At 40.5% G+C, this 25726-nt stretch overlaps 1 protein-coding gene across 2 annotated transcripts in view; it reads right to left on the bottom strand.

Moving 5' to 3' along the window:
- GALNTL6 (polypeptide N-acetylgalactosaminyltransferase like 6) overlaps positions 1–15057 on the bottom strand; it is a 423107-nt gene extending 408050 nt beyond the window's left edge. Inside the window, exons 1-2 of one of the 2 annotated variants that reach the window (XM_009900801.2) lie at positions 15016–15057; positions 13806–14234 (exon numbers count right to left, since the gene is read on the bottom strand). In XM_009900801.2, the coding sequence (XP_009899103.1) occupies positions 13806–13943 (138 nt within the window). In that variant the 5' untranslated portion in view covers positions 13944–14234; positions 15016–15057. Of the gene's footprint in view, positions 1–13805; positions 14235–15015 lie in introns of those variants that run through there. The other variant, XM_054166080.1, reaches the window with a different exon arrangement.
- Between the last annotated feature and the right edge of the window lie 10669 nt (positions 15058–25726).

Below are 25726 nucleotides of genomic sequence, written 5' to 3'. Positions count from 1 at the left end.
TAATAAAAGCATCAAGAGCTCCTTCCTGAGTAGCAATTACAGTGTCAAAAGTTATTGTGATATATTTAAAACTAGGATTATTTATGTTCCCATATACATTATTTTACATTTATCCACCTTTTACTTGAGACAGCTAGACAGATCTACAGCTACAGCAGCTACATTTTGCCTGTACCCTTACCTCAAATTTAACACTTTTTATTTTCTCTCGCCTCCATTATATAAACTCTTCTCATTATAATAAATATTCCAAACAGTGGCTATGGATCCCACAGATCATTTGTTTACGCCCCTGTTTCCTAGGCATGGATCACCTTAGCTTTCAAGCACTCTGAAACTATCTCAGACTAGCAATGACCCCAAAACATAAACCGGTTTTTATTTTCTTTCCCATGACTTTTTTGAAGGAATTAGAATGAGTATTTCTGGTCTTGTTTTACATTTTGTTTCTTCTCTCAAGTGACATGAAGTTCAAGATCTCCGCACATCTCTTGAGCCTCTCGGTGACTGCCAAATCGCTGTTTTCCTACACAACCTAGGAATCTTCATTTTAGACACTGGTTTTATCCTTCTTAGATACTTAATAGACCTCTAAATTAGTTGAAAACTTTGTTCTGGGGAGGTGTATATTCTGTTTCAAGTAAATTTCTGCAGTTCTGTGTAGGTGCATGCTTGTGCCATGACTGGAGTCAGTTTTCAGCTCCTCTTCCAAAAGACCAATTTAACAAATAAAAATGTAACTACAGCCTAAAGTTACTGGTTAAACTTAACAAGTTATTCAAGCTTCCAAAGCACTGACAAACCTGTGAAGTCCACTGTCACTAAAGGCAATGGCATTTTTACCAAGATGTGGTGGGTTGAAGCTACCACACAAGATGAGTCTGCCTAACAACATTTTGTACTATATTTGAGCTGGTTTTTGTTTGTTTCCTAAATTTGCAGCAGAAGCTGCCCATGTTAGAATCAAGTGGAGAAACTACAGTACAGCTTTGGACACTAAAGCAGACTAGGTTAAGATATAGAGAGATATTTGGGATGTGAAAAAAACATGTTTCTGTGGTTTGAAAACTACGTAAGCCCTTGTTCCAGCTCAGTTCTAAAGCAGAACACAGTAAGCAACACTTTCCACTTCTAAAAGGGAAAAGAAATGTAAGTTACTTCTTCAATAATTAAGGATGTGACTTTCACAAGAAAAAAAGTTAAATCTGCTACTTTTGCAAATAAAATGTTTGGGAAATACTGCTTGTTACAGAATTTTCCCACCCTGCATCATAAATATCAGTCATTTCCCATTTGTGTACCAAAGCTGGGCCTAAACCACACTCCCCTCTTAAGATTTTCAGCCTGGTGTACCTCACAGACCGCCTCAAAGGCTGCATGACTTCTCATTTAAACACTGCTTGACACCACGCTGCCCAGCCATGACAAGCATGATTCAGAGAGACCACCCTCCTGCATATTACCAGGCATCAACAGTGTTTTGTTGTCCCCACACTACCATGGGGGAACTGATGGCATGTTCTGGACACATGCTGCTGTTTCTCAGACATCCTCCACAAAACCTGACTTCAGCTATGGACATCAAAAACACTACAGAGCATCAGGAAGGAAAGGAAGGCAGTCCTAATGAGTCTCCTGGTTTTGGTAGGAGGTCAAACAACATCACCAAGCTACAGCTTCCACACCAAAACGTCCCGAACTACTCAGTCCCTCCAACCCTCAGGCTACAAAGGAAAAGAGATACTCTTTTGTCCAAGTACAAGTGCAGTAGCATAGAGCTGTTAAACGGGGAGAATACAGAAGCAGGGATGTGCTCACAACTAACACGCCAGAAGCAGCACCTGCACCTTACTATGTTCTTTCTTTATATCAAAAAGTGCAGTAGGACAGAAGAAAGTAAGACTGTAGTCTCCTCTTGATGAGCCTCAGTTTGCTACATAAAAGTATGTGGTATGCTTTATTAACACATTTTCAATTCACTGCAACATTAAAAGCCCACAGGTCATGTTTGTACATTGCAGTTAACATAAAACTAAGAGCTTACTGCAATCAAAATAAAATATTCCTCACTGGCACTACTTCAATAACTGACCTAGCACAGGGTCATTTTAAAACAGTTTAAATGCATCATTAATCCAGGGTATTCCAAAGCAGCTTTCCTAATATGCTACAATAAATTAGAATAGAGAAGCAAGGTTGCAGTTAGCATGCCTTTAAAAAAAAAAAAAGGTAAAAAAAAAGTATGACAACAAAATATGCCAGAGATACAGATTAGAGCAACATGAAAGAAAGGCATAGAAAACATGAAAGTAATCCAACTTAAATGTTCCAGAAATACATCTGACGGGGTGTATTTTCCTTATTATTTTCCTGGCTGTACATTTTCCTTTCTTTCATGTTTCCTTCCTGCTACTTTCATCCTAATACTCTAGCAGCTTCTCAGTCTGTTATCGTTAAAAGACAGTAACTAGTATCTAGCAATCAGATCAGTAAATTGGAGGTTAATCTGCAATATGAAGAAGGTTATTAAATGGAAGAGAAGGTCAGTGTGTTGATTATTTTAGATCACACATGTCAGGAGAAAAGAAAGGTAGGTATATTATAGATGATAGCCTTGGGCAAGTATTTTTTGAAGAAACTTGTGTATGGTCTCCTAAATAAATCTGTATAAGAGTCCATTGTATGAAGAGTAGAAATGACTAACAGAAGAGATTAGAAAGAATCTCAGCCATAAATAAACACACCAACATCTCCAATTCCCACATATTTCAAGTCTTAGAAGTACAGAGGGAAAGTTCAGTAGATCGTCTAAAGTTACCACTATTCAAAAATAGAGCATAAAGCCAGCCCACATGCAAGCTGTGCATGAAGACAGAAGAGAGACAAAACCAAATCAAAAATCCACATTTATTAAAAAAATCCAGAAAATGCCAAAGGTGCTGTAGATTGTACCGAACTTACAAGCATATGCCTTCCCATTTACTTGCATGGTGTTTGTCACAAAATCTTCCTATTTCTTGTAATATTATTAGGGCATGTTACATTACAAAAAGAAACTAACCTCTCCTGGTAGGAAGCAAAGATGGTCTACTTAGCTCCTCCTGCCCACAAACAAACATACACATGTGTACATGTGTGTGGGGGTGTGGGTATAAAAAGGAAAAACTCCAAGGCCACACTAATAATCACTTCTGAACCATCTATCCCAATAAAACTGCCTTCAAATATTTTGAAGAGTCTCAACTGACTGAATTCTAATTTTAAAATTAATTTGGTAAGATTTTACTCTCATATGTCACAGAATAAACACTGCAGCACTACTCTTTCGAGAGGTTAAAATATGTACAAGCAGTAAATACACTTCCTGGGCTTGATCTCACACGTTCATTTGTCTTGCATGTCCATTCCAGATGCAGAAACAGGTTGCTGCTTAGCATGATGTCACCTCCATTTCCCTTTTCCGAATATAAAATACAGTTTTTCTTCATTGCTTCTGAAGGACACATCTGCTGCATGTCAAGCACTTGAAGAAAAATTTCTCTTTTACTTGTTCATACTGAGGTTACTTCAAAGAAAACACCTTTATCTTCAACGAGTGCACCATTACTGTGGGTAGGGTCAGCACATGAACTGCAGCACCTGGAATACCTTAGTAATTTGATGAGATACTGTCCCAGTTTTAATAAAAGACTCATGTTAAAATTTCATCAAGCAGTTTCTCTCTATGCTTTGTGCTTGGATGGTTTAAAAAACATCCAAGCATCCTTACTGCTCTTGGTGTGTTCTCCCAATGTAAATCAAGAACACAGAGAAGATGGAGAAAGATGGCATGTTCTGGACACATGCTGCTGTTTCTCAGACATCCTCCACAAAACCTGACTTCAGCTATGGACATCAAAAACACTACAGAGCATCAGGAAGGAAAGGAAGGAAGTCCTAATGAGTCTCCTGGTTTTGGTAGGAGTTTGCAGTTAAATTTATTTCCTACCTCCCAGCAGCTTTCTGCCTTCCCTGATGGGACTCTGGAAGTTTCCTGCCCTCCTCTGTAGCCCTTCCTGCACACATGACATGTCAGTCCACAGCGCTGAAGATGATAGCTTCCAACTTGGTTTTTAAATTCTGTTAGTATATGCAGCTGGTGGAGGCAAAACCAATTTCACTTTCATGTTAGAGAAGTGTAGGCTAGTATATATGCTCTGGCTGTGCTTTCATTGGGCTTGTACCATTCAAATGGATTACTACGGGGGAAATGGAGAGATAAACCCACTCTATTCTCAGGCTGTTCCATAGCTCAAGAAGTAATATAGAACAAAATAAAATGTGACTGTTATTAGGAGGAGTGCCTCTATATACTTCGAGAAATGTGGACTGCTTCCCATCATGGGGACAAAGATGTCTTTATGCTGAAAAAGATTTAATTTGATGTGAAATACAGGTTAAATATGCCACAGGAATATTTTCCTGTGAGGCTTTTGCATGTTATTTTTAAGTTTTCTGCTAATTTTAATAGCCATCCCAAATACTTTTTACGTCCATATATGCTGTGTCTCTAATGATTTTTTTAACTGCAGAGGAGAGCGTGTTACTTAATGTCATAAAAGTTCCTGATTTACATGTTTATACCGGTGTTATGATCACCAAAATTGATCAGACATCTGACTGTCAATTTAGTTTATGTTGAACAATTCTGGAAAAACAACATCCGTTCACGTTTGTCATTCATTTTGTATCCGTATCAAATACAACTTAAAATGTAGTCATTTAACAGAGCCTGAAAAATAGCAATATATTTCTTGTAGGATGGCATTAAAGTGTCTTTTTCATGCGTTACCCATGCTAATGGGAAACTATCACTCTGCAGAAAAAGCCATCTAGAAACTTTCAAGATTCAAGCAATCCAATATAATAATATACACAGCAATCATATGAGGTATCAAAACCATTAAAGAACTTAAAATGTGTTGTTCCTCAGTAAAAGCAAATAAAAAGGAGAGAAAGAAGCAAGAAATGGAGATGTGTTGCTATGCTGAAAATAAGAAAGCTCTCCCCATGGAAGCACCACAATAGGTATTTTCTCTCAAAAAAAAAAAATTGTATCTAAAAAGTGAACTATTGCATTAAACCATGTATAATATTCTGCACAAGACATGTAATTCAGAGCTGGGAAGCACTAAAGGGTACTGGTTTAGCACAAGACTTAGTATGATTTACACTCTCTTCTTGGGTTACCTAGCTCTGGCTGACTACTGTTGCATCTGTGCAAGCTTTGCCAGGGAATGGCAACATTTTGCCAGGGTATAGTTAATCTGTGCAGAAGAGCTATTTCAGCGGCCAGTATCTGTTGGAGTTAACTCTTGTAGGTGGAGTTGACCTTGCCCTCTTCAACACAATTGTGCAAATCTTCCCTGGAGGTTTTCGAGACCAGGCTGGAGATGGCTCTGAGCAACCTGATCTAGTGTGAGGGGTCCCTGCCTATGGCAGGGAGGTTGAACTGGATGATCTTTGAGGTCCCTTCCAACCCTGACAATACTATGATTCAGCACCGTTACCCAGATGTCCCATTACAAGCACAGTTAGCCCTAGGACTGACTGATAAAACAGAAGGACAAACTCAAGACAGAAAACTACCCTAATGCAAAGTTCGGTGGTTTTAATCACAGTGTAGCAAAATCATACAGGATAAAATACCTAAAAGCAGAAGTTGTTACTGCAGGAATACATGTGCAGGGCCTGTATTTCTCAAGCACTGGCTCTGAACAGACACACCGGGAACCCTTGCTCTTCCCCATCTTTGTCTATAAACAGAACTTGTCACAGGCTGGCTATAGAATGTTCTTGCTTGTCCTGAACATTTATTTTCATTCTCCTAGCACTTAACTTATAGAAAACTATTTTCAGAGACCAGAAATAAGTACACAGGCTAAGTTTTTCTGAATAAACTGTATCTCTTACTCCAAGTACAACCATGAAAAATTATGCTTAAGTAAATGAGCACCTTAAGTTAGTCTGATAAATCTATACTTACACACTTCAGTGAGCAATCCAATTTCTAAAGTACCCTGTATCAACATTGGTGTCCTGACTAAATTCTAGTTCAGATAATTACTCTGCCTAGCTAAATCTCTTAGCAGTATTGTATCCTGTCATAAACCCCTGTAAAGCACAGAAGTAAACTGTTAAATCACTACTGCATCTTAAGCACAGAATCAATGGTGTATCGCTAATTGATGAAACCTAAGTCGTATGGGCTAGATTTTCTAGTCTACTATATCCAATTTGCATAGCACATTTAGTGCTATGCAAACAGACAAACAAACCAGCAAACTGTAGAAAATGGCACTGGACATGGTAATTCATCTGGCATAAACCTGACAAGTTTCACATCACTGCACATTCATGGCACTGACAGATGTCTCTTATCTCCAAACTCCTTGTTGCTGCAGCTCTCATGGAATTTACTTCTCACATCTCTGAAGAAGATGTGCAAATATTCTTCAACTACTTCAGAGAAAAGCCTGACAGATAGGCTCAAACTGTTATGGTGGTGGCTTCAGGTGATGCAATGAAGCATCTGTCAAATGACATTATGTCCTGTCACCAGAGATTCGGTCAAAAAATTCAGGCCCTGTGTAGTAATCAACAGCTGGAGATGGCTGCAGTTATCTGGCAAACCCACCTGCAGCTAGATGAAAGCCTCATATTTCAGCTAATGACAGCTTCCTAAAGTAAAGGTAGAAGTATTCAATAAACAGCAGCTGACCAGAAGAAACAGAGGACAGGAAATTCCTCCAATAAGACCTTAAAAGAGATCTTAGACCATTGTCCCTGTGAAACACTACTATGAACATGGCAGCTCTGACCGTGCAGAGTAAGAAAACATCCAGAAAAGAGTGGAGTATTGTAGCCTATGTATTTGCCATGATAGCTGCACATATACCTTTTATCCCTACAATTAGTTTGGCAATTAAATAGCTGACTTGAATCAACTGGTGTTTGCATGGACTTGGAACCACATCACCTTCTCTATGAAGAAAGATGTGTGAACATTATGGAAAACAGAAGCATGAAATTGTGCTATAGATTTTCTTCTCCTTTGTATCTTTAGCAAACCCAATCAAGGAGGTCTCTTCCGTAGCATTTTGTGGTTGTTTGGGTTTTTTTTCCATGAAGAGAGGGGAAAGGATTTCTCTGTTGCAGACTTGTTTTGAGAAAGATTACCCAGCCAAGCTCATCACCCAATGAAACTCCTCCAAATGTGACAATTGTCAAAACCAGTTTGGAACCAATGAATCACAACAAGGATTGACCTTAAAAACCAAGTTATACTGAAATTCTCAGAAGAGAGTTGGTTCAGCAGGTTGACATCTCCTCATAAAATCTTTTCATATTTTAAAGAAGCATTAAAATAGTGGGACTGCTGTTTCTTTCAGAGTAATTTGGCCTCTTGACAGTGAGGCACATTTATCATAGATGTAGGATTTTTAGCTAGGAATTCCTGAGCTGCATCAAATTTAACTTGTCAACCCCTGACTTAATTTTTTTTTCAGGCTTATTTAAAGTAACCAAACATGTCTGCATCTAGCACAGATCCATCAAAACAGTTAGCATACACTCAAGTTTTGCTGAAAGCCAATTGCTGTGAAAGTGCACATCAGTATATTGCTAGACAAAGACCATACATTACTTGTCTGAGAGTAAAAAAACAAACAAACAAACAACAAAACCATTTAAAAGAGGAAAAGCTGAATTTTTCCTGTTTCTGTAAGTGAATTGACATCTGCCTACACACAAAGTTGCATCTCCACTGAACAACACACACAGTGCAGTCTGGCTCCCAATTGGAATACACCTACAGTATTGGTATGGTTTGCCAGCTCCAAGCACATTCCCTGCACAGGGACCCAAATAATCTTAGGAAAGCAAGCACCATGTCCCAGTGAGGGGGCAAAATACAGCTTGGCTATGTACGCCTAACCAGTGAGAAATCTTGCACTCTGGTGCTTCAGTAAGGCTAGGGAGTCCCCCTTATCACAGTGCTCTTTCTGTAAGTCCAGATGCTAGATGGTGATTTCTTGACCTTGAGGTCAGGAATGCTTGAAGGTTTCTTGACCTTGTATTTGGATAAATATACAATGACTGCACTTTAAAAAACAAACAAATAAACAAAAAAAGGCAAACTACACACACGTTAGCCAAAATGCAATGCAAACTGAGTTAAATGGAAGGAAAACTAAATATAGAAAACAGTACATTTTACCCTGTAAGATACACTCTGTTTAGTAACATTCTTGAAAATTGATAGGTATTAAATTAACCACAGGAGGGCTCCCTCTGGTATACTGAATACAATATAAACACACTGTTAATTGCCAAAAATAATATTGTATCTTAAAAGTAACAAAGGTTTTAGACCTCAAACAATATTTTCCTCAGTAGGCTCCAATATATATAAGAAAATAAAATTATACATGAATAAATCAGATAAAGAAGTGAATTACATAAGTATTAACTGTATGATTTTTAAATACTTAGAAACACAGATTGCCAGTGCACTGCATTTTAAGACAGTAAGCACTGTTTTGCCATACCATGTATAGGGGTCCCTTGGAGCTGACATACCAGCACAGCAGTGAAGAGGGCTGTACAGTTAAAGAGAATTGAACACATTGGGACTAAGCTGCATCTCTGGGGAGAGTAATGAGATCTTGCTGGGATAAACACATGCATAGATACTGAGCACAGAAAGTAAGACTTCCTTTTACGAGTATTGTTTATGTTCAGTCATATACTCTCCTGAAACAGTACCAGTTAATGTCAGCAATAATGAAGCAGCTACTTCTGTACTCTTGGGCCTGTTTGTCACTCCATGCTTTATTTACTCTGTTAAAGAAAAACTAAACTCTCCCACCTCAGCAGTGTGTGATGAAATCAAAAGTAAGTAACTTAGATGGTGGAACTAAACACATAAGAAACCAAGTGTCCTGACAATGCAATTATGGGAAGTAAGTCTCTGTGTCCTAATCAAATCATACTTGTTACAAGATTTTGCAGCTGTTGGAATCAACTGGAAAAAGCGAGAAAAATACAGCTAAGTGGGGAAAAAAAACGTTTCACTTTCAGGATGCTGCCTTTATGCAGCTTCAGATACAGAATTCCTCAACCCAAACTTTGTACTTCACTGTCATCAATAGTAAATACAGATAGTTAACTGTCCTGAAACAATTCTGATTATCAGCACCTACATACCAAACCGTAGGAAGCATTGCAATTTGGGGCAAATTTTAATTTTTACCTCTTCCACAGACTTCAGAAACTAATGACCACTTGTAAGACAAATAGTAGACTGAATATTTCCTGAATTCAGGAGACAAAGTTAGCACTTTCACAGCCATCAGGCTTGGAAGATGGATTTTGTGCCTGTTTGCCAACTACAATACAGGCCCAAGGAGTTCATTTCAATCTGTACCTCAAATTCCAAGACAAAAACCTAATCACAGGGCTAATCAGACAGAAATACAAAATTCATAGGACAAGGAAAAGAGTAGAATGTGACTCTATCCCATTGGACAAAGCTTTCCCCTGACAACATTCCTTTATTTTGGTCTTTGGTCTGGGAACCATGCATGCTCCTCTGGCAGAAGTGCCTAAAGCAGAAGGTAAGAGTAGCGTGCCTCACTGCATGAAAGCATAAGTTAAATGAAGCCAGAAATCTACCTTATTTCCTTACTTTACACATCATAAAACATTTCAGTAATATATCCATGAATAAGTATTACAGAGCTTCTGCAACTGAGAGATGCTCCTGTGCAATCTAATTTTAAGTGAGATTTGATGCTGGGAAGTAGGGAGATGGCAAGTGAATAAAAAAAAGTACCAAATTAAGTTGAAATGTGTTAGGGTTACTTCACTAGACTGCCTGCCTTTCAGCCAGCCCCACCAGCATCCCATAAAACCAGAAATATTTCTCACAATACTTTTTACCAACTGCCTATACTACAGACAGTTGAAAGTTGCTAGAAGAAATTTGGTTCTTTCACATAAGTTATTCTTCATATATTGAAAGTGTGTAAGCAGACAAGAATAAAGCCTTACTGCAACTAAATAAAGTATTACTAACTTTAGACTGCATCAGATAATCAGGTTTGGACCAGAACTACATCCTATTGGTTGTACTACATTGTTGCTACCACTCCACAGAAAACAATGCTGAAAATGTAAGTTTTATCAGCTTGAATTACTATCCAGAAAATATCAGATAGTGTATCATAGAACATGTAATATTTCAGTGACAAAACAAACAAACAACAACAAAAAAACCCCCACAACAAAAAACCAACAACAAACTGTAGCTGTAAAAACTGTAATCAAAACTCAAACACGTTATAATATGCCAAAGAATGTATAGACCTTGTGTTTTAAAAGGCACTAAAAATAGCCTATTCTATTCTATTATGCACATAATACAGCAAGGAAGACTGACTTGAAAGTCTATCAGAAATTAATCATATTTTTTTCCCCTGCCATGTGTCACTTTATTGTCAAGCTGTATCTTAAGGAAATCTTTTTGCTCCATGTAACTCAGAACCTCAGCACCTGCACTTTTACTCCTGGAACTCCACTTTAAATATTGTACTAAACTAAATATAAATAATTATCAAAATATAAAGATCAAGCCTACCAAGTTCACAAGTGCAGATAGGTTAAAAAGAATAAGTTTGTCTGAAATAATCAGAGGTTAATACTGCCTATAGAATTAAGGCACAGTGACCAAATTAATTAACGCTGTTTGAGATCAGAGTTGTCAATACCATTTTCTCATCTTTTAATCTTTCCTGAAGAGCTTCTCTGCTCAGAAACACAATTTGCATGATGACAAAAAAACCCAAACTTGTATATAATTTATTGCGGCAGTATTTTCAAGTATAAAAAAAGTCAACTTGTTTTATTGTATCAGAATTTCTAGATAGCACCAAAGCACACAAGTGCCCTCCTCTAAGCACTGGGACTGCCACAGTCCCCAGGGGACACTGTTACACCAGTGATAGAAGTGGACTATTTTTGTATCATGGACTGCTTTTGATCAGCATCCCTGCTTACTGCTGTCAGTATGTCAATGCCTCCTCCATCAGTCTGCCACCTCTCCTGCAGTCCAGGGCTGTGCAGCTGAGGTGGTGGGAGAGGTTGACAGAGCCCTCATTCACAGAGATGTTAGGAGGATGTCTCCTTTAACAATAAATTGGAAGTTTAATTGGAAGTTTAATTTATAACTACTCAGAAAATCAGAATTTTACCATGCCATCTCCTCAAGAACACCCGATGATCAATAACATTAATTTGATTATTCTTAAAACAAGACAGCACCTTTATAAACATTACTGCTAATAATGGAATTCCACTAGACACATTTTACCCATGAGGGCAAAACCAGTTAAGTCTATAGCTAACATTAAAGTCACTAACAGCTCTGGCCCTCTTCCATGGTCTGGAAGTGTACATTGCTGTCATGTGCTGACATGTTACATACCTATGTAACATAACACAACTTCAGGATATATTTTAAAAGTCTGCTGCAGTTTAAGTGGGGCTGCCCTTTAAACTCCTGTTAAGTCACACTAAGCATCAAGTAATTTAACACCTCAGGGGCAAAGAATGACTGAACAGAGTGCTAACACTCTTACTCACCCCACTAAATAGGGGAAAAAAGTTCTGTTTCTACTATGATGCTATTTCTTACGCAGTCTTTTCTAGTACAACCTCACATCTAGTATAGTCTCAAGAAATACACTGACTCTCTATGTAATTTCCCTTATAAGAGTTGCATTTGTGTTTCAACCCTTGTTCCTTGTATGCATTTATAACGTGCACGTCAAGAAACACAAGTACTATAATTGCAGTGCATGCCTCCACTTCAACCTGATATCCTCACTGGGTAATGACATTGCCAATATGACTTTAATTCTGACAGTGATAACAGTGTTACATTAAGAGTCAGCTGCAAGGTTCAAAGTTTCATTGTTCATTTCTATTGTTTTCCCATTAAACGGCACCATTAGTGCTCAATTAGTATTCAGGTGAGGAGAAAAGGAAGCTAGTAAAACACCCCTTTCAGAAAACTTAGAATTTGAAATTTGCAAGGCTCTCATTAGCAGCTTCTCACTAGTCCTTCACATACACTCAGCTCCTGATCTTTGAGGTTTTCTTCCTGCATTTTATCCAAAACTTTTTATTTTTCTTTTATCTTTTTCTTTTTCTTTTTTTTTTTTTGAAGTTATTTCTCTTCAATGCTATCCAGTTATGCTTATGCAGTCTTGAACGTTAGAAATCCATGGCATGGCATGTGTCTTTTAAAGGGCCATGCAACAAACACAGATAGATACTCATAAATGCATTGAGTATCTTAGCTTTACCAAATCACAAAGTAAATTAGAAACTGCAAAGATTATAGTATGTACCTTGCAAACTAATGTTTGACACTTCAGGCTGTGTATTTTTTTTCTTTCAGCAGAAATTACTTCTAATTAAAATCTAGTACCTGACACATACTGCATTTAAAAACTCTTGGAAAGATAAAGCAAGCTTCAAATTAAGAGGCTATTCCTAACATCCTCCTGTAGTAACAAAGTATCTTCCAGTCAGCATATTTCATTAGCAGTTATGACACTTATGCAATGGAAAGCTATATTAGAAAAAGAATCAAATGTGTTCAATTGAAGCCATTGAGTTCAATACATTTAGTACGTAGACAGCGCATTATACACATGGGTGATGACCCTTGAAATTAAGACTACTAATACACTAAAATGATACATGATGCTGTCTAATACACTCTAACACGAAGGCTATGCAAGTAGTAAACAAGCTAAAAGATCAAACAATCCCTTAATTTCTTACTAATGATCTATGAAATATTTATATTTAAATTACACTGACAATTAGACTGTAGGAGCATAGAACTGTTGAACGGCACAAATACAAGCATTAGTAAATTACATACAGGGTTTCAAAGCACTGCATTAAAACAACTCCTCAGAACTTCACTTAACGCAGGTCATCCTGTGATTTATGAGCCATACATAAACCCAGCGAGTTGAAGAATTACTTTACAAAAACAGCTTATGTCAACTGCTGTTATTAATAACGGTGATTGAGGAGATCGTAAACTGGAAATATTTGAAAGTTCGTTGTGACATCAGCCTGACAAGCTGTTACACACAGCGTAGCTGTATCAGGTCACATTAGTAACATTCAGAAGTGAAAAAAAATCTGTCACTTCTGCCGAGTTTTCCAACAGAAAAGATAAGGAAACAAGAAATCCAGGCCATTAGTCACCTAGATAGATTCCGAGCAATTTTAGCGGACATACAAGCCACACGCCAGTCCGGTAAGTATTAGAGGCATGCAGACAGTGTAAGTACAGATAAAAACTCCATTTCTCGAATGAAATTAAGAGCTCAGCATCACACTTGGCTAACCAACTACGCGCTCCCGTCCACCTAATTTCAGAGACAGCTTCTGTGACTGCTCACCCTTGCCCTTCCCAGACAAACCCAGCCAAGCAGGCTCACTTGTGCGCCCACAACTTTCTCTCTCTCCAGCACGAAGGTAGGACGAGCACATTGCGCTGCTAACTCTCCGCTCCTCGCCGGCGGCCGCCGCTCCCCGAACCCCCACCCCCTGCCGCCGGGTCCCACTTAGCCCCGAGGATCGAGCGCCTGGACCGCGCCCGTGGACCGGGCAGCCTGCAGCCCGCCTGGAGCAGCGGGGATGGCGGAACAGGAAGCGCAGCCGGGCGGCTTCGCACCTACCTGCGGCTCGACGGACTCAGCGGGCTTCACCAGGTGTTTCTCCTTGTAGAGAGACCAAAGGCCAATGTCGGGCAGGAAAATCAGAGCCGCGGTGAAGAGCAGCGTCATTTGCAAAAACCTCTTCTGCTTCCTCTTCATGGCCAAAGCCGGGCAGCTCCAGTGACAGCAACGGCGGCGCCAACAGCAGCAGCTACCCAGCACAGGGAAACCAAGTCCTTCCCTTCGCGCTGTCCCTCGGAGGGGCCCGGCGCCGTGGAGAAACTTCTCCCGCCCGCCTTACGGCCGCCCGCCCCGTGCCCGGGCGGGGCCGCCCCCCGCGGCGGCGGCGGCGGCAGCGGCGGCACGGCCCAAGCTGGCGGCCGCTCCTGCCGCCCCGGCGGGGCGCTGCGCGGCAGCGGAGCCGCTCCTAGAGGAGCTCATTGGAGCCACCTGCGCACGGAACAACGCACAACCTGACACGCAGCAGGATATGAATAAAAAAAGAATTCAGAAGAATTTTTTAAAAGGGGGGAAAAAAAGAAAAAACCAAACAAAAAACACAAACAGAAGGCGAGTCCAGTACACAGCAGCGGTCCGAGGGAGCAATCCCTCCTCCCAGCCCCGAAGCACTGCGGGAGTACTAATGCTGCGCGGAGCTCCTCTCACGTCCCCCCGCTTGCCCGGGCATGGGGCGGGGGACGCGGCATCACGAGCTCATCAGGGAGAATTTCCTAAGCAAGAGTTTAAACGGGGAGGCAAATAATCGTAGAGGAGCGCAGGGACAGGCGTCACCGCTCAGCGCGCCCATCCGCGTACAAGACGACGGGCGAGGAAAGGGTGGTGGGGACGGCCTCCGCACCCCCGCCACCACGTGCGCCGGCTGGGCCGGGGGCGGGCAAGGCCGAGCCCGCCCCGCCGCGCCCCCTCATCCCGACCGGCCTGTGACTTCCATCTGCCGTTGCGGTGTTTTCCGCGGCGGCAGAGGCGGCCAGTAGTGCCGCGCGGAGGCAGCGCTCCTCCGCCTGGGGACGGCGCGATGAAGCCGGGCGGTGCTGCTGCCGCCGCCGCTCTTACCACCACCACCACCACCACCGCCGTGCAGGGGGGACAGGGCTTGCAATTCCCGTTCCGGTCCGCCCTCCGCGGCGCGAGTGTAACCGCTCTGAGAGCCCGCGAGCGGCTCCCTGCCCGAGGCCCTGCACCGCTGCACCAACCGTACCGGGGCGCTCACCTGCTGGGAGCTCCCCCCGCAGCGCCGCCTTTCCCGAGCCCGCCCGCCTGGCCGGCAGCCCTCGCAGTCCCAGCCTCCTCCCCGCCCCTCCACCCTGGGAGCTTGGGTCACCCTCCGCTTCGGGAGCTACACCGAGGGAAGGAGATGATCAAAGTGATGTCGCTCCGGTTGTCGGCTCTGCCTGCTTGTTGCGTCAGACCCGTTTGGGCTTCTGGTCTGAGTTCAGCTGGTGGTTCTGACTACCTTGTGCAATTAGCCGTTCTTCTCGACCTAACGCCTTTCAGCAAAACAGGAGGACGCTTAGGTTAAACTTACTAGGACCTAATGTTCTCTCAGGTTTATCCAATTAAACGGTGGGAAAATGTGTACCAGACTTGCAATGTTAATGTGTCTAGAATGAATATTGAAAAATTAAAGGTATATCTAACTTCTTTTTTTTTCCTGCCCTGCATATAGAAAGCTATTACTTCAATTACAGACCGTATTTCTATCACTGGCTAAAATATTTCTGAGTATCTTGGACTAAGACCTTCAATGAGACTTCTCTTTCTGTAACCAAAGCACATCTCTACTAACGGTGAAATGTAGTCCTGTCACTTTTCATGTGTGAGATTGGTCTTGTCCATCAACAGAACTATAGTGCAGAAAGCATTCCCTACACATGTGTAAAACAGTAAAAGAGGTAGCTAAAAGTTATTTTTAGGAGAGTAGCTGGAGGTAAGGAAAGCTTGTGGGAGGAACAGAAGAATTCTGAACTCAGAAGGTGGAGTGGGAGGAAACGGCATAATGCTCTTCAACTAAAAGTAGGACTCTAAGGAACCTGGCAAGGCTGGCTCCTCCATGTCTCTGCCCCAAGGCATGATCAGCTACATCTGTGTCATTCTTGACAAGCACTTGTCTAACCCATCCTGAAGTCTTCCAGCAACAGCACCACTACAGCCTTCTCAGGAAATCTGTTCTGACTTGGAGTTGAAAACTTTTCCTTAATGTTTAACTTGACTCTTCCCTGTGATTTCAGAGTACTACGTTAGCCAAAGAGGAAGCAGAGTATTACCCTCATTCTTTGCATAGAAAAATCCCACTTTCAGATACTGTTCCATAGGCATTCCAGGACATATCAAGGCTGATGCCTCACTGCTTTCATCAGAATTGTCTTCAAGTGATTGGTCTGTTTTTTGAAGTGCAAGGCCCAAAGCTGGACATAATATGCTACTTGAGATCTTGTGTTTATATGAAAAGAAGAATAATTGTGTGTGTGTCACAGTGTATATGTTTTTCTGTGTGAAATGCAGGCTCTGGTTATAATAGCAGTAGGCAGTTAAGAAATGACCATTTTGTGATAAAAGTTAAGCGTGGGTTGGTTTTATTTCCCTTGAGCTGATTACCAGCAAATTCATTGTTCCTATTTCTATCTCTATGGCTGAACACATCTTTCTTTTGCACAGTCTCTAATGAATATCACCATTTTTTTCCAGCATATTTATCCAATTTTACAAATCACTTTAAACTGAAGCCTGTCTTCCACTGTCATATACAAATTTAATAAACAATTCCTATTCTGTAATCCAGAGTCACAGAATGGTTTGGGTTGGAAAGGACCCTGCAGATCATCTAGTTCCAAACCTGCTGGTATGGGCAGGGTCTCCCTCCTACAGACCAGATTGCTCAAGGCCTCATCTAATCTGGCCTTGAGCACCTCTAGGGAGGGGGCTGCGCTCTGTTGTCTGTTTTAGGGAATAGTTTCTTTCAGGAACAAGTCAAGGAACAGGATTATTATCAAGAAATTTACCATGTTGAGATGCAGGACAGATCCTTACAGAACTCCCATACTCAAGCTATTGATACTTTACTCATTCTGTAGTTTACAGACAATTTTGCACTCACCCTGAGAGCTCCAAGAGCTACATAAACTGATCTCACTTACAAGAGTGTTATGTGCAAGGATTTGCTCTATTAGTGACAAAGGACATACTTAATTGTTCTATTTTCACCCCTGACAGGCTATAAGAGTGGTACAGACGATGCCCAAAAAGGCTGTGCAAGCAGTTACACCAAGAATAGCAAGAAGCTATTCGGTTCAGTCCAAATATTTGGGTTTGTATTCAAGAGCAGAATCCACCAAAAGATTAGAAGTATTCACATACCAAAGGGCATTGATCTTCTTTTCAAAAATTCCACTTACCTTTTTAGCTCATCATCCAGGGTTAGCAAACTTAACCAGCATAAAGATTTTGATTCGGCTGCCTTTTTGTCTGGAGGGATTCAGCCATGATGTTCTTCCACTCAATGCAAAAAGAATAATGCTAGAACCATCCTAAGTATAGAAATTATTGCTATGAGATCATGTAATAATTGCACAGAAAAACTAGGACTGCTGGCAGGAAAGGTTCAGGAGATGTTGCATACTGGAATTTCACAGCATGCCAGTTAAGTCTCTCTCTAGAGGTTGAATTCAATGCAGACAGTCACTCTTAGGAGATGAAATTTAATTTAATTTTCTAATTCCTGAAAAATTCAGGTCTACTTTGTAGACACATAAAGGCACATTTTTCAGCACGTAATTTTTTTACATAATTATAAGCCACCTATCCCTGACAAGAAGTGCTGAATTTTTAAGATGCTAAGCTAGTTTAACAGGAATATACTACTTTTTTTTTTTTCTCCAGTGGGAATAGAATTATAAAATCACAGAATGGTTTGAGTTGGAAGAGACCTTAAAGGTCATCGAGTTCCAACTTCCCTGCCAAGGGCAGAGGCAACATCAACTAGACCAGAATGCTCAAAGTCCCATTAACCTGGCCTTGAACTCTTCCAGAGAGATGACATCCATAACCAATCTGGGGAACCTAACCAATCACAGTGAAGAACTTCTTCCTTAACATCTGATCTAAATATACCTTCATGAATGAAATACACTCAAACTTTCCAATATTTTCTGTTTCAAATCTCAATCCATACATGAAATAGAATGAAAAAGTTGCATTCTAAAACCATGCACACCTTGGCACCACACTTTAGTGTATTTGGAACACATTTTCATTTCCACTTCATAGAGTAGAATAGAATGGAATGGAATGGCCCAGACCAGGTTGGAAAAGACCTTTGAAATCATTGAGTCCAACCTATCATCCAACACTATCTAATCAACTAAACCATGGCACCAAGCACCCCATCAAGTCTCTTCCTAAACACCTCCAGTGGTGATGACTCCACCACCTCCCTGGGCAGCACATTCCAATGGCCAATCACTCTTTCTATGAAGAACTTCTTTCTGACATCCAGCCTAAACCTGCCCTGGTGCAGCTTGAAACTGTGTCCTCTTGTTCTGGTGCTGGCCACCCAGGAGAAGAGACCAGCCTCCACCTGGCTACAACTTCCCTTCAGGTAGTTGTAGACAGCAAAAAGGTCTCCTTTGAGCCTCCTCTTCTCCAGGCTAAGCAACCCCAGCTCCCTCAGTCTCTCCTCATAGGGCTTGTGCTCCAAACCCCTCACCAGCTTTGTTGCCCTTCTCTGGAAATGTTCCAACAACTCAACATCTTTCCTAAACTGAGGGGTCCAGGACTGGACACAGGACTCGAGGTGCGGCCTAACCAGTGCAGTGTACAGGGGCACAATGAACTCCTTGCTCTTTCTGGCCACACTGTTCCTGATCCAGGCCAGGATGCCATTGACCTTCTTGGCCACCTGGGCACACTGCTGGCTTGTTTTCAGCCTACTATCAAGCAGTACACTCTAGGTCTCTTTCTGCCTGGCTGCTCTCCAGCATGTCCTAAGCCATAAGTTCTGATATGACCAAGAATTCTAATATGACCTAGGACAGAAAATCAGAGAAGAGTGTAAAACACCCAAGCAGGGGTGAGAGCTACCAAGTGAGATGACTGTCAGAAGCGGTTAGCCATGCATTTCTGACCTAGAAGCTAAACCCAGTCTGCAAGTTAAGTTTTTCTAGAGATCACAGCTTTGTGTAGAATCACTCAAATGAGACTCCAGCTCACGACTACTCAATACTCTTCATGCAGGAAAGTCATTAATCAGTGCATATATTGCAGGAGCCAAACTCTGCACTCACACAAAAGATAGAGTACCCACCTTTGTGTTTACTGCTACAAACAACAGAGAATTAATCTAGTAAAATAATAATCAACCATCTGTAATATTGCCATATAAAAGAGTAAATAAAGGTAATGGAATGGGAGTTTCTTTTGATTACAATATTTATCTCCAGGTAACTCTGGATGTAAAATGATGAAGTACATTCCCATGTTTTGTTTCACCCTGCTTATATAGAGAGATAACATAGTGTTGCAAACCATTCTCAAAGGCAAGAAGATGCGCAAAAGGATCTGTTCCGCTGGTGTAAGGCAGATCTGAAATGGAGTTGCAAACAACTGGCACTTCTGGATTTTAGGGGGCTGACATACTTTTAACATGGCTGTTTTTTTCTTCAGACCTCCAAAGGTCCCTCAGCAGTTCACACTTTATATCACTGACCAAATCCTCAAGGGAAGATATGATGCTGGTAGCACTCTGGAAATAGAAATGGAAATTCAACATGATAAGAAAGTACTCTTTTGCAAAAGTTCAAAATCCAAGATCCTCCAAACTCCACAAAGAACATATAGTTTCACTGTATTCTGCAGAGAATGTTTCAACATATTCACCTCAAAACCTGAAATGGTAATTTTTAGATAAACTCTTGGCTCTACATGATAATACATGTAATAGTTTTTACTGGCCTTCCTTTCTAAGATTTTTTGTCTCCTCTGTCTCCAGTTCTGTTTTTTAGCTTAAAAATCATCATCATATATTTGTACTGCTGGTAACTGTGGAGATATTTTTTGTAAATCTAATCTGTTAGGTTTTTCATAGACTCAAACTCTTGTCCTCAAACTTAACTGAAAATTTCAGCTAAGAGGAAACGCTAGGACCCCTCCGAATCATATAGGAAATACAGAAATTTAGTCTCCCCAGAAACTCAAGAGAAGTTCCTTCTATCAAGATTTTTTGATAGAATAGAATAGAATAGAATAGAATAGAATAGAATAGAATAGAATAGAATAGAATAGACCAGACCAGGTTGGAAGAGACCTTCAAGATCATCATGTCCAACCTATCATCCAACACCACCCAACCAACTAAACCATGCAACCAAGCATCCTGTCAAGCCTCGCCCTGAACACCCCCAGTGACAGCGACCCCACCACCTCCTCAGGCAGCCCATTCCAATGGGCAATCACTCTCTCTGTGTAAAACTTCCTCCTAACCTCTAGCCTAAACCTCCCCTGGCACAGCCTGAGACTGTGTCCTCTTGTTCTGGTACTGGTTGCCTGGGAGAAGAGAACAACCTCTGCCTCACTACAACCCCCCTTCAGGTAGTTGTAGAGAGCAATAAGGTCACCCCTGAGTCTCCTCCTCTCCAGGCTAAGCAACCCCTCTCCCTCAGTCTCTCCTCATAGGGCTTGTGCTCCAAGCCCCTCACCAACTTCGTTGCCCTTCTCTGGACACGCTCCAGCAAGTCAACATCCTTCCTAAACTGAGGAGCCCAGAACTGGACACAGCACTCAAGGTGCGGCCTAACCAGTGCAGTGTACAGGGGCAGAATGACCTCCTTGCTCCTGCTGGCCACACTGTTCCTGATGCAGGCCAGGATGCCATTGGCCCTCCTGGCTGCCTGGGCACACTGCAGGCTCATGTTCAGCCTACTATCAATTCCCACTGATCCTGACTGTTATTAAATTGGCAATATAACATAAAGCCAGAAAATTTGCTTGAGAAGTGCACTACAAACATTTATCGAAATTGAAGTAGTCAATAAATCTGAACACCTCTTCTTTTTAAGTCAGTGGAGGTATTCTAGTCATAGTAAAATTAAAAGTGCATTACCTTAAACAAAAAGTTTAATAGCGATGAAAAGAACTAAGTCATCAGAAAATTTTGGGAGGGGAGACCACCACCACCACCCCCCCAAAATCTTGAGCATTTAGAAAATAATGTCATTCCTACTCCAAAATTATAAACTAAAAAGGAAAACTATTGCTCCAGTTAAAGTCACATAGAACTTGAATGAGCAAAGCTAGCCCGATGCATTATTTCCACTTTTAAATCTTTATTATGTTTGACTAGCTGGGTGATGAGTGATTGCTTCCTTGTTGTTGCTGTGCCACTACAAACTCAAGAAAGCAAACAAAAATGCTGATGGATCAGACTTTTTGCCAGTTACCTCACAAGCTGCAGATTCACTACTGCACAAAAGAAATCACTGAAATGTAAGGGTAATCAGAAAAGTTTATTTTGAGAGACAAAATCAGTACAATGTCAAATATTTCTAAATAGCTCAGCAATCATAAAACACTGATGTCAGGAAAAATAGTTGCTCATTCTTCCTTTCACAAAAATCTTCAGTAATTTAGACCTAAATATGGTGCAGGAACATAACATTTGCAGGAAGCTGGATGAAAAAAAAAGTTATCTTCTTTTAGATGATCTTTTTCAATGAACAGAAAGAATATATTAGCTTTACAAGAACAGAACAAACTCAGCTCTGTGTTATGTAGGGAAAGCATTCAGCTTTTTTGAAGATGAATCCTCATTTTAGGTCTTCTCTCTGGTCCATTTCAGAAAGCTCAGTAAGTATATTTCCAAGTTATCTTGTAAGACCTCACATCAGCATTACTTTTTTCACATCCAGGAGTTTCCTGTTTCTGATAACACATAGGGCTTTCACACCCTTATTGCACAACCTGATAAAATAATGTATTACTGAGAATAAAGCAGTGCATTCTGCAAACCTTCCTTAACAAGATTGAAAGTCTCATTTCACCAGATTTGTAAAACGTGCAGAATTTAGCAAAAGGTAGCAGATGTCACCTTCAGTTCTGATTTCCCACTAGAGGCATCACCAACAAACTTTAGAGATGTCTATGCTGATAAATAGGAGAAAAGATTGAGCTAGAGGGAGGTTGATGTTACCTAATGGTTCATTTGCCTCCAGTTTTGTTTTGGGCTGCTAAAAACGGTGCTTTCCAAGCCTAAGTCCAGGTCCAGCGCTGAGAATCATGTATTTCAGTTAAACATATTAAGAGGATGAATGGATGAAATAGCACCAGGTTGTATCTCTGTCATCCTCCATGTGCTTCCAGCCAGTTGAGCATCACATGCCCCAAACCCTCATGGCTTCCTGCTGTTCCCTAAGGTACATTACACATCTTTGCAGTTTGAAGAAAGTCACTGTTGTGGCATGCACAGAGATCTCATGTCACCTCAAACACTGTGTAGCTTGCATCTTTTTCTCTCCCTCAGTACCTCAGTAGCATGAGAGTTGATAGTCCTTAGACAACATTAAAATGTACATGAGGGAAGCTAGTAATTTCCTCTGCTGCTGTAATGTGAATCAATAAGCATTCTGTCCTGTCCTTTCACTTCAGAGTTAAAGCTCGTCTACACATACACCTGGCTTGAAGTGTTTCTTTGAAGTGAACACAAGAACAGCTTCATTTTAAGCTACAGCAATACAGAGTAAATGGAGGCAAATCAGACTGCAGACAATGAAACAGTATTCATTCACAGGGTTTGACAAACTATTTTTTTTAAGAACGCTAACATTCTGAAGCAGAAATGTTGTTCCATGAAAATATCAAGAGGATCATTCCATGTTCAAGGATAAAAAGTAGATAAGAATAGCTCCAAATACTTTGTAAAAACCCCTTCATCCTGAAGTTAATGATAAATTTAAGAATAGCTAATGTTAAGAGCCCATTACGAACCGATTAATAAAGTCTGTCTAATTGTAAATCCCGAATACTCGCAAACCTTTTCAAGGTACATGCATCTGTTATTTTGTATATACTAGAGAAGAAACAAACAAACAAACAAAAACTAGGAAGAAGCTTTCTGCTGCAATTACAGATTCTACTCAGTGAAAAAAAAATCAGAATTGAATTGATGTGGACGCAAGTAGATTGGTTAAAAACTAAGCAATAACGAAAGGCCCCTCTAAAAGAAACCCACCCCCCCTACAAAAACTGTAAGGAAACTTTTTATTTTTAAAGCCCTAAGAGCTTTTTAAACAAAGTTCAAAGAAAGTGCTCTATTTCAATTTATATGAGGGCTTTTGTTTAGCCCCAAATATATCTGCTTTTCAGACACCAGAAGGAACATCAGCCTCCTCCTTCTCACTTGTGTTGCCACGACATACATGCTTAGTTGAGCAATGTTTTTCACTTAGATCCTTCCCGTGCTTTAAGTGACCTTGCATTGAAGACGTTGGCACATCATAAATGCAGTTGTATAATATTGTAGCTAATTACTCTGATGTTCCTGACCTAAAGGGCATTTAAAAAGCATGTGAAAACATACCATACACTTAAAGAACTTATCAAGGTAAAGAGTCATTACAGTTTGAGCACCTCAACAATAGATAGGGAATTTGAGTTTCTTATAAAATCATCAAGCTCATGTTCTCAGAATGTCACACCCAAAATAAATGCTTTCCAGCCTTTGGGAAGCCACCAGAGCAGTTTGAATTAGTGGTATTAAGTCTAATTTGTATGTTGGGATGTGGGTTTTTTTTAGCATCCAAGGGTAAGACTCAGGATGGCATCAGCCTATATATATAGGAGTTAATATCATGGCATCTCAGGCTACTTGAAAGACCTCTTTTCAGATGACGTTTATATATAACAACAAGTTAAATTGTCATCTCTTCTTTCTTTCAGGTCTCATATCATGGTATTCTGCTAGTAGAGAACTTCCTTGCCAAGATAGCGGTCCCCATCTGTCATTCAGTCTTCATGTTTCTCGGCAGAGTTAAAAAGCCTGACAGTTTCTAAGAATAACAATGACACATACTCTAAGATCTTGCAAAGAAGCACACATTTTATTGTTGAAAGAGGGATGGGGTTTGTGGAACCCCATAATGTTTGAAGAGTTTTCTGAGCACTGCTTATGTCTGGTTTCGAGTGAAGATGGAGCTGCTGTTGTGTTTGAGACAACACCCTCCTTGTATCTCTTATGTAATTGTTGGCTTAGGTCATGCCAGTTAAGGACTTGTTTTCACTATGAACACAAATCTGCTTTGCAACCAACACCTCATGCTTTTGCAGGAATGATTCTTCTCTATTTTGCAATAGGCCTTGCTTAGCTGGGGTTCCAACAGTTTTTAATACCCAGTTGTGGACTATGTTTATGCATCTGTACTTAAAATGCTGCTTGAGCACACTTGTCTGATCACCGTCTTGAAAAGTATCCTAAAGCCATAGCAAGGAAACATGTTTTGGAGGAGGTTGTCACAGGCAGCATGTAGACTATGTGCTTTTACCGCTGTGAATGTTTTTCATGGTAGGTTTAGCAAACATAATTGCATAAATGTAGTTATAGAGGCATATTTATATACTACTTAATTTCCGATTACTTCACCTATCTATTTGGTAATAGGTTTGTCAGTGCACAATACAATGCAAAATTCCCAAGAAGGGAAAGGGCCTCACCCAAGATTACCTAGTTTTTTTGTGATTAATAATGCAGCACTACTTCAGTCTTTGGTCAGCCTTGTGTCAGTCAAAGCATTATTCCTAGTACAAGCTCATTCAAATTTCAGTCTGAAAAATTTCCTCTGGTCCCTTGAGGTTCTGTACTGAGAAAAACGTTAACCCATATTCCATATTAAATGTTATTATGAAACAAAAGGGATGCCATCTGCATACTGACTTGGATTTATAAGCACTTTTCATTATTGGCATGAGTTATTTGATATTTTGCTTTTCCTTCAGCTCCATTCTTGAACTTCTGACTGTACTCAATCAAGTTGACTGAGATATATAGTTATGTCTTTAGGGAATGTGCATTATTTCAGATTATAATTTAGATATAGGTACATTTAACAAAAATGAATCTATCTGCACTGTGTAAAATACAGCTTTTCTAGAGGCTGGTCGAGCATTGGTCTTGGGCAAAAATGCTATCAAATATTATGTAAGTGATCTTGGCACAAAAGTAGGTACATGCCAATGACACTTTGCAAGTCATCAGTAATAAAGGAGATTAGAATGCTATATAGGAAGAGCTAGATGACCTTGAGGGCTAGAAGAGTAAAAGTGAAACTGAGCGTAGTATAGTTTGAGACAAGAGTCATACACAAAATGTCCAGGAAAAACAAACAAACAAACCAAATGGTGAAAATGAGGAAAGACGTTTTCATTACTAAAGGTTCACCAACTATTAGGAGAAAGGAACTTCATTTGTTTTAAAAGGATATTACTAACTTCATGATTAGAAAATTCATTGTGGCTACACGCAGTAGCAGATACCTTGCTTGAAAGATCTAGGGATCCTCTTCCAGCCTGAGGGGCTTGACTGATTTGTTTAATGCATTCTTAATCAATATTATGAAAAAGTCTGAAACTTTCAAAATTGGGTATTCTTCTCCTACTTAAGAGCCAGGAGCATTGTCTTACCTGGTTTCCAAGCTTCTGCTTCTTTCAAGACTTTGTATTTCAACACTGTACCCTTTCGAAAATGCTTATGATTCAAACTGCTGATGGCTTAGTGACTTTGACAACTCAGCTGTTGAAGGAAAAGAACAGAAGATGAAGCAGGCTAAGTACAGAAAGAAAAATACTGTTTCTGCCCATCTGAAACCAAGCTGGAATTGGGTCAGAGTGCTTTCTGAGTGAAGCAGTAAAGCCAGTTCTATATATTCAATCACTATATATGG

Source organism: Dryobates pubescens, chromosome 1 (genome assembly GCF_014839835.1).
Source record: "Dryobates pubescens isolate bDryPub1 chromosome 1, bDryPub1.pri, whole genome shotgun sequence".
NCBI lineage: Eukaryota > Metazoa > Chordata > Aves > Piciformes > Picidae > Dryobates > Dryobates pubescens.
The sequence above is the reverse complement of the archived record's forward strand: the minus strand, read 5'-3'. Positions and strand labels throughout refer to the sequence as shown.